Below are 10,000 nucleotides of genomic sequence, written 5' to 3' on the forward strand. Positions count from 1 at the left end.
GTTAAAAAAAAAAATAACAAAAGGTTCAGATGAGTAATAAATGACCGTTCCGGGCAGAAAATCAGGTACCGGTATCGGATAATAGGAGCGAAAACGACAGTAGTAGAGAGCAAGAAAGAGAGGATAGTGTAGGAAATTGTTATTGCGCATAGGATGGGAAGAGTGGAGGGAGATGTGGTGCACATTCAGAGTTCATGAGGAGGAAAATGGAAACGGCTGGACAGAGTGAAAGAGAGAAATGACAACAGTGGTACTGATCTTAGAGAGAGGGAGAGAGCGAGAGAAAGAGACAGGGAGAGAGTGAGGGAAAGAGAGAGAGAGAGAGAGAGAGAGAGAGAATTAAGAATAAGACCGTGCCTGTGTGAATCAGTGATGCACTGCTCATTTCATTTAATCTATGGCTTTATTTATTTATGTGTGTGTGTGTGTGTGTGCAGGAGCTGCACAAACAGCTGGATGAGGTGACTCAGGATGCGGAGATCATAGCGATCAGGCAGAAAGAAGCGGAGTGCGAGCTGGAAGCCACCAGAGACCGAGTTCAGCAGCAGGCCACAGAGATCCTCCTCAAAGCCAGTGAGATATCTCCGTAAATTTCAATTCACCTCAGAACCAATGACACATACGCTCTCCTTGTGCACTCCCTCTGATCTATTTATCTGTGAGTATGAAGTCAGACATGTGTCTATTCTTGACTTTTGTTCTTGTCTAAAAGGGACGCAAAATCTATACCTCCTTTTTCTTTCTTTCTTTTTTTACATAAAAAAAACTCCGTGTTCGTATTTATCGACCGTATATATCTGTATCTATACCGGCTCCTATCTTGACACCTGCCGACACCAGCCACGTATTCGTGTTATAACTATGATATATCATTTACGTTCATGTCTGAAAACAGACGCACCTCAACGCTCAGCAAAATACATTTCCAAAAAAAAAAAAAAAAAGTAGCACCTTTTATTAAAGACCGCAACGTTTCAGAGCGTCGATAACGTTCCGAAAGACCGACTAGATCAGTCCGAGTCAGACGTTCAACCAAATGTAGTGCCAAGTTCTAACCGAATTAAGACCTCGGCGTAATTATTGCCTTAGACACCGTCTCCATGAAGGCGGAAGCAGATTTTTGCGAGCTGACATACTGTCTGCAGTTTTGTGTTGGCCATCGTGTACAAGTACTCCAGGGCTGCAGGTGGCGCTGTTAAAACGTCACGGCCATTTTAAACACTACAGGAAAAACAATCCATGCGTTCGAAAACGGAATTTGGTCCGTTACCTACTGCTCGGCCGTCGATACGGTACGCACGGATCAGTATAAGTGCGTACTCGCGTCCGTCATGTGACCTACAACTTAAAAAGAGCCGACGTGTTGCCGTCCGTCATTCTTGATTCTGACAGCTCATCCGTGCCAGTCCCGTTGCATTATGGGATAGCGCAGTGTCCAGCGGATCCATTCTGCAGAATCCCGGCGGAAGCAGTAGGTCATCCGGGTATTTCTCACCTACTGTTTTATGAATACTGAGAGCAATGACCTGTGTTTGCTCCACGTGTCCTACTGTTCATGGAAGCCAGCTGTCTCCTCATGACGTATGCTAAGGGTCGATATGTTTCTATGAGACAGTTATAGCTAATCTACCGTGCCAATTCTGAAGAACGTGAGTAGAACATCGTTATATTTTCTGAGAGGTTTGGGTGTGGCTTCCAAATTGACAACGAAGGCTTTTTTTTTTTTTTTTTTTTTAAGCGGAGACTGCACATATAAACCAAAGGTATCGTTATCAAAAGCAAAAGTGGAGGCTGAGTTAGATATCCAGTGTCCTGGGATACAGTTTCAATTCACACCTCTACAGCATTCTGTCCTAGCCCTATTACACCCACATGGAGCTGGTGCTGGAACTTTTTTGTTTGTAACAGAGTGGTCCCTATTTCCACTGGTTTAAGAGCCAAAACAGTACTTAAGATGTAAGAGGAATAATAAATGTGAAGGACTATACAAGTCGTACCTCTGACTTCAAAGAGTCTGTTTAAACGCAGTAGCTTCCTCTATATATAGAAAAAAAAACAACTGTATGTTAGTTTCCCTTTTTAAGTAATAGTAATAGATTTCTCCTATAAATACGCATGTTTCCAAAGACCGAGAGAGACAGAGAGACAGACACCGAGAGAGCCACACACCGAGAGAGAGAGGGAGACGGACAGAGAGAGAGAGGGAGACAGACAGTGAGAGAGAGGGAGACAGACAGAGAGAGAGAGGGAGACAGAGAGAGAGAGGGAGACGGACAGAGAGAGAGAGGGAGACAGACAGAGAGGGAGACAGAGAGAGAGAGAGAGAGAGACAGTGAGAGAGAGACAGACAGAGAGGGAGACAGAGAGAGAGAGAGAGAGAGAGATAGACACCCAGAGAGCTGGAGACAGAGAGAGAGAGAGGGAGACAGACAGAGAGAGGGAGACAGACAGAGAGAGGGAGAGAGACAGTGAGAGAGAGGGAGACAGACAGAGAGGGAGACAGAGAGAGAGAGGGAGACAGAGAGAGAGGGAGACAGAGACAGAGAGGGAGACAGACAGAGAGGGAGACAGACAGAGAGAGAGAGAGAGAGAGAGAGACAGACAGACACCCAGAGAGCGGGAGACAGAGAGAGAGAGGGAGACAGAGGGAGACACAGAGAGAGGGGGTGGGGAGACCGAGAGAGAGGAAAGTGAGAGGGAGACAGAGAGAGGGAGAGAGAGAAAGAGAGAGACAGACACACACACACACACAGAGAGACAGTGAGAGAGAGAATGAGAGAGACAGTGAGAGGGGGAGAGAGAGACAGTGAGATGGGGAGAGAGAGACAGTGAGAGAGAGAAACAGTGAGTGGGAGAGAGAGAGAGAGATAGAGACTGAGAGAGAGAAAGAAAGAGAGGGAGATAGAGGCAGTGAGAGGGAGAGAGAGAGAGAGATAGAGACGGAGAGAAAGAAAGAGAAGGAGATGGAGACAGTCCGAGAGAGAGAGAGAGAGGGTGGGAGACAGGGGGGGACAGAGAGAAAGAGAGGGAGAGAGAGATGTGTATTCTGTCCTCAAATCGAGAATCCTTACTGAGTCTTCGGTGTCCTTGTTGATTAAGCTGTTGTTTTTGACTGTGCTGGTAGCTGGAGTATTAAAGTGTCTGATAAAGGATGCAGTGCCCCTGTTTGGCAACCCCAGATACCTTCTGATTTACTCCTGAGTGGCTGTAGCACCAGGTGAGTCCCAGCAGTGCTGTGATTTGCTTGTTGTGTCACAAAGCGATTTATTCCTATCTTTGCTCGTCTCCTATGTGATTCGTGGAGGGAATATGGGAGTTTAAGAGCCAGAAACCGGCATGTGATCTTCAGGCTTTTCTCAGCCACTCTTTCTGGGTCTATGTTGGGAAAGTTTTGGGTGACGGATCGTCTCCCGGTTTCCAGGCAACCGCAGCTGAATGTCACAGCTTTGTGCCTCCCTGAGACCCCATCAGGCAGTTTCTGGAACGTTCCTCCAGGAACACCTGGACTCCATGCCCCTCCTACTGTTTTCATGCATCAACAGGGCCAGTGATTGTGTATTTATCAGGAAACATTTTCAATCAGACTGCTTATAATATATTATTCAGATGGATTAACGTAAGCTGCATCTGTTAGCCTTACAAAACAGCTGGAGCTTTAATGATTTTTGTTGTTGCTTGATCTGTATTTATAGGCTTAATGCAAAGTAGTGCACATAAAAGGCATGAAGTCAGAGCGTTCTTCGTATGTACTTTGAAATGAATGCGATTTTTATCGGGGATTATGAACAGTGTGGGTGGGTGATCTCCAGGTTTATTTACACATGATGAAACAGAAAAGCAACAACTCAAAAGCCATTCATTATCGTTGCTATAATCAAAGTCTGGTCTCGGTGTGTTCTCCGTGTCCCCCGTTATCCAAGCCGCACCTGGTGTCCTAATAACATCCATCAACTCTTACGCTGAAGTAAAAACACCCAGTAAAAGACACTCAGCTCTAAAGCCAGGATTAAAAAAAACACGGTAAAAAGATTTCTTCCTTTTACACCCTGTGAATGTGACCTCTGAACTCAGGTCATATCGGCAGCCTTCAGGCCACACAGATGACCCACGAGGCGGCCATCCGCGACCTGGAGTCGGAGAAGTCGCGTCTGAAGGACAAGGTGTTGCGTCTGGAGGAGGAGAGGGGAGCGCTGCAGAATAAGAGCCAGGCTCTGGACGAGAGGCAGAGGCAGCAGATCCTCAATCTAGAGAAGGTACCGATCAAACTACACCGCATCACTCACCGATCGTTATCCTAAAAACACACAGACATGGGCGACCTCCTTCTGTACTGTGCTCACAAGCTCTCAGTCCTGCCATGTCCTGACACGTTTAACACGTCTAGACGTGAATACGAGGACCTGAACGCTGAAATTCTGATCCGTCTCGAATTCATCGTTTGACCTCAAACCCAAACATCTTCAATGTATAGCAGTAACAATAGAATTGGCCTTGCCGTTCCAATACTTTCGGAGGGTACTATCTTTTTCTCTTTTTTTCCCCCCATGTCTTTATTTTCTAAAATAATATTCTTTAAAAATACTGCTACAATGCTACTACTCACCTGCTGTTTATTATTACCGTGCTGTGCATAAGTATTCACCCCCCTTTCAACATTTTACAACCTGGAACCTTTTTCTAAAAAAATTTTCATAAACCTATTCTGAGCACTGCCGGGTCCATTTGTGCACTGCGTGTTCAAAACTTAACAACTAATATTGGCACCCTTGGTAAACATGAGCAAAGAAGTCTGTGAAAAATCGTCTTTAATGTTCAACCGTTTTTGGGGGGGATTTTTTAAACGGCGTGTCTGCTCTGCAAAGCACAAGTGACCAAATTTGATTAGTCTCTACATAAGATAAGCCTGATCTTATTGCTTCGGGCGAAGTTTGTACGTTATTGTGTTTCTCGAGCCGCACAAGAATGTGTGAGATGGGGATAAATAAATAAGATGTTCATAAATCTGAATTTGTCCTGGAATATCGATTGGACTTAAAGACAGACATATATGCATCCAGCTGCTCCCCTCTCACGTTAGCCGCTCAGGTGCCGTTATTTCTCTCGGTTTAGTTCCAAAACAATTCAATTCAATTCAATTTTATTTGTATAGCGCTTTTTACAATAGACATTGTCTCAAAGCAGCTTTACAGAAATATCAACACGGTATACAGATATTAAAGGTGCGAATTTATCCCAACTGAGCAAGCCACTGAGTGGCGACGGTGGTGAGGAAAAACTCCCTAAGATGTTTTAAGAGGAAGAAACCTTGAGAGGAACCCGACTCAGAAGGGAACCCGTCCTCATCTGGGTAACAACAGATAGTGTGAAAAAGTTCATTATGGATTTATATGGAGTCTGTATGGCGTTAGGAGCAGCCGTAGTCCCAGCAGTCTGGAATTAAAGAAGATTTGAGCTCCATCCAGAGGCAGAAAGGATCTGGATCTCTAGTATCTCCATGAATTCGTGTGGGGCTCGGCGAAAGGAGAGAGGGAGAAAAAAAGATAATTATGACTGCGAAGTAGTAGAACAGAATCTAGTCAGGGTAGGCTTGAGTAAACAAATACGTTTTAAGCTTAGACTTAAACACTGAGACTGTGTCTGAGTCCCGAACACTAATAGGAAGACTGTTCCATAACTGTGGGGCTCTATAAGAGAAAGCTCTTCCCCCTGCTGTAGCCTATCTGACGGTACCTCGGGGGTACCGTCAGATAGCCTGCATCTTTTGATCAAAACACTCCAAAAAGACAAAGCGTAACCTTTTTTACTCATTAAAGGAAAACCAGGAATTTCATTTCCTGTTATTTGTACGTACACACGTTTAATTATTCCACCATGATTGGTAAATACTGAAGCTTTTGTGTTTCGGGGCTTTTCCTGTACAAGCTGGGGGTTTTAAAAGCCATCCAGCGTTTAGGCCATGTCTCATAACTAATACATGTTTGATAGTTGGGTTTCTCAGCATGGTTTTTTTGGTACTTTTTTGAATTAAACGAAGGAAACTTTTTTTTTTATTTTTTTTATCCAAAGTTGAAATATTTAAATGTGAATTACAGCCTGGAGAAAAGGGCAAAGTAGATGTAGACAAGTCTCCACATCTCACAATGCAATTCCATGTAAATGTCAAAGACGATTTTTTTTTTCTGCAGCTTCTCAGGCTACATAAGTGCAGCGCAGTAACCTCCCCCATACGCCCTAACAGTTCAACATCTGAGCAATAATAAAACCTTCTGCAACATAGTAAGTGGATTTAACATTAATTAAGAAACTTTCTGATTCTCGCTCTCTCTCTCTGGGCTGTATTTAGAGTTTATTAGTGCAATATGTCACACTGAATTTTATGTTTTGGGCTGCTAGTACGCTCATAAATCCATGGAAAGCAGTTTGCAGCTATATTAAACACATAAATAGGTTGCTATTAAATAACTGTATCGTTAGACATGATGGAGATTGAAGGAGACGACATCTTAATGAGAGACACTGCTTATCTCATGGAAGTTGTTTTTTTTTTAAACAACATTTTTTAGATGTAATTACGAATTAACTTAAATTGAGATTGAGAACTGTTGAAGTACAACTGAGTACTCAGATGGCTTATCTTTTAAACCATGGCCATGTGTTTATATCCTGAATTAAAGCCGCTTTGAGACGATGCCCGTTGTTAAAAGCGCTATAGGAATGAAACGGAATCGAATTCTTACAGCACAGCGCATCAAACTTAAAAAATTGAACTGCCACGGTGTTATTAATTCAACAATTCAACCTAGAGGATGAACTTGATAAGCGTGATAAAGTAACCTGTATCACACGTTACGATTTCACCACCCTTATTTAGTTTTCGTTAAGGTGTCAGGATCAGTGCTGGATCAAGTGCTATTTTATAAGCTGCTGTAGAATGAGTGTATTGTTAAATGAAACTAAATCTGCAGTGATGAATGTGCTCGTTACAGTTAAGACTATTCACGCAGCAATGTACTGGTATCTTACTAAACTGAGATTAGATATTTATTTCAGTGCTTGCCATCTTCTCATTCATATATCCATGGTATTAGTCTTTGTTTATTTTCTTTCTTTTTTTTTTTTTGCCCACTCACTGAGGTCCTCCAAGTTCACAGATTGGCTACCCATGAAGCCAAATATCTGGACGCATCACACCAATCAGCCACCTAGTTACATACCCGCTGTTGTTATAACAATTCCCCAATTCCCAAATTACACTACACTCATCTCAACCCAAGGGTTCTTAGCGTATATTCGGATACGTGAAGTCACCCTGAGCGAACCGAACACGATATGTGCGTGTGAAATTTCACTAATCGGATGTGATAATACTGTAATGATACACGTTCTACCACAGCGTGGTTGAATTCTTGCATCTGATTGGTCAGAACGTGTGCATTACTTCGGTATAACAGCACTAGGACAATAGTTCTGGCTATAACATGAGCGATACTTTTAATGTTAACGCGCTCATTCCGATATCTTATTGTTTCTGTCGTAAGAGCTTTTGATAAAATGCTTCAATTAGAGAAATGTTCCGAAATTTCCGGCGTTCTGAGTAATTTAATTCTGAATACAAGGAACATTCCTGCGTAAACAAACATCGACATAACTTTCGACCACAGCCCCTGTAGAGAAGAGAAGAGAAGAGAAGAGAAGAACATAACATGTCCTTGCGTTTGGAACGTGGGATTAGGTTTGGGGTTGCTATGACAACGTGGGGCTAAATGAAGGCATGAGAGTGCGATTCACTCTGCTGGATGTTCCTGAATGCTTATGCTCTCGCTTTAATGGACTCCCTTGCGTTTTCGCGTTTGGCTCTTCGAAGTTACTGACAACGCGGGACGTGTCGAGAGATCTCAGGCCTGTCGGCATCTGAAACACGGCGGAATAACAAGACTCTATCGCTACCTGTTCGTCACAGATGCTGAAAATAACATGCTGCATCTGAGCCCGAGTGCTCCAGGCTGTGCAGTTCCACTCCCTGTCAAGCTTACGTAAGCCTGTTATGACCATGTGAGCTTTACAAGAAGCCTCTAATTCTCTAATGGTTGTGCAGATGGAACCTGACAGGAATCTGGTTTCGTCAATAATTCAGTCGGCGTGTTAATATTATGGGATGTAAAGGGAAAAAAGCCACACGAGTAATAGTTGGACGAGGTGGTATAGTCTTTACTTTTTTTATATCAAGTCATCTAGGTTGGAAAGACTTGGTATTCCAGAACACTGACGAATACTCGAATCTGATTGGTCCGGAGGCGTTAATTAATCTTCTTATCGTTTCTATAGTAACAGTTGATCCACAGGAACTCGTACGGTGGACGCATCCCATATTTTATTTTATTTTAAATTTTTTAAAACCCCTGTATTTTTAACAAAGACACGTAATCGTTACTCATATTGCGAATCTTTCTGCGAGGAGATGTTTATTTAACCTTTATGGAAGGAGTCTCCAGTGTCGGTTCTTTGTAAGATTTTGTAAGGATTTCGAGAGGCTAGTGAGGAAACGACTGCTATATTCATTAACGACTTTGCCGAGCTCGTCGTTACCGTCACTGCCTTTGAACACGAAATACTTCCACACGTCAGACTTTAATTGCGCCGGCTACAAGTTAGTTACCTTGACCTTCCGTCATGATCCTCTGTCTTCTTTTGTTTTGTTTTAAGTGGAGCAGCTCGAAAGATGGCGGCATGTTCAGGACGAGCGCCGAACTACAGATAATATTCGCATCCTCTCGAGTGAAGCACGCGTCCGGGGATATCCCGAAGCGATATCGTTTCGTTACATTGAAGATCGATTAAAATCGCAGGATCTTTATTTATTTATTTATTTATTTATTGATTGATTGATTGATTAACTCACTTACTCCTGGTGTTGTTACCGAGTTCAAGACATCGTCCCGCTGTTCTCTCCCCTGTGCAGAACCTTCGGGAGGAGAAGCAAGGCTACGAGAAGGAGCTGATGAATCTGCGGAACAGGTACGAGGAGGAAACCTCTCACTTCAGAGAGACGCAGAGCCGCGCCCTGGAGGAGCTGTCCAAAAAACACCGGGCTGCCCTGGAGAACACCCAGAGCTCTACCGAGAAAGAGAAGAACAGACTGCTGGCTGTGAGTGCACTTTCTTCACACACGCGCATGCGCGCTCTGGGAAAAGGGGAAAGTAAGCAGTGAACTCCTGTGTAGTTGTTGCTGTTGAACTAATACTGTGAAGGACACACACAGACATCTAAGGTGTTAGGATATTACTACAGGAAGTTAAAATGACGATTTCAAAGCCAAAAATTCTACAAGATCTCATTTCCTACCTTTCGGTGCCGAACACAAGTTTCTGACCCTTTATATGATTAGAATAGCTCTGGACGTTGTTCGTATAATTTATGGCATATTTTATTGGAGCACTTTTAAAATGATGTCATTGGATACAACAGTGAACTAAATGTGTATCTTTAATGTGAGCAATTAAAGAATTATTTTAAAAAAAGGGGGGGGGGTGACTAAACCTGAAATACTGTTCATGATTATTATTATTTATTTTATTTTTTTTACACTATTAGATTTTTATGTGAACGTCAAGAAGAGTCTGAAACGTAAAACCAAATGGGAAGAAAAGATTTGTAAATACATGAAAACAGATCTAAGACGCTGCCATTCATAGCAAAATTATTATAAGCTGCAAAGGAAACAGTTTTTTTTTTTTTTGGGGTGTTTATTCTGTCTCTAGCAGTAGTAGTAACATTAGGTGTAATATGATTTAAAGCATTGAAAAAACGTTTCTTTCGCGGCGGTATCGTGTTCTAGATTGCGCTGTAAATCGCTCGGCGTGTTTGGGTTCGATCAGCCGGATGGAAACAGCGGTACGAGGATACACACGAGCGGGATGTCATTCGCCGAAAAATGAAAAGGGAAAGTGCATCTCTTTTCACGTCGGCACACGAAGCGTGTTATCATCCTGTCACGCTGTTT

At 43.0% G+C, this 10,000-nt stretch overlaps 1 protein-coding gene across 2 annotated transcripts in view; it reads left to right on the forward strand.

The window, feature by feature from the left end:
* The window catches only part of fam184ab (family with sequence similarity 184 member Ab), a 126,816-nt gene that overhangs the window by 51,223 nt on the left and 65,593 nt on the right, over positions 1-10,000 (forward strand). For both annotated transcript variants that reach the window (XM_017456767.2, XM_017456770.3), the window contains 3 exons: positions 438-573; positions 4,072-4,253; positions 8,960-9,145. In XM_017456767.2, coding sequence (XP_017312256.1) covers positions 438-573; positions 4,072-4,253; positions 8,960-9,145 — 504 coding nt within the window. The remainder of the gene's footprint in view (positions 1-437; positions 574-4,071; positions 4,254-8,959; positions 9,146-10,000) is intronic.

Source organism: Ictalurus punctatus, chromosome 25, assembly GCF_001660625.3.
Source record: "Ictalurus punctatus breed USDA103 chromosome 25, Coco_2.0, whole genome shotgun sequence".
Lineage (NCBI taxonomy): Eukaryota > Metazoa > Chordata > Actinopteri > Siluriformes > Ictaluridae > Ictalurus > Ictalurus punctatus.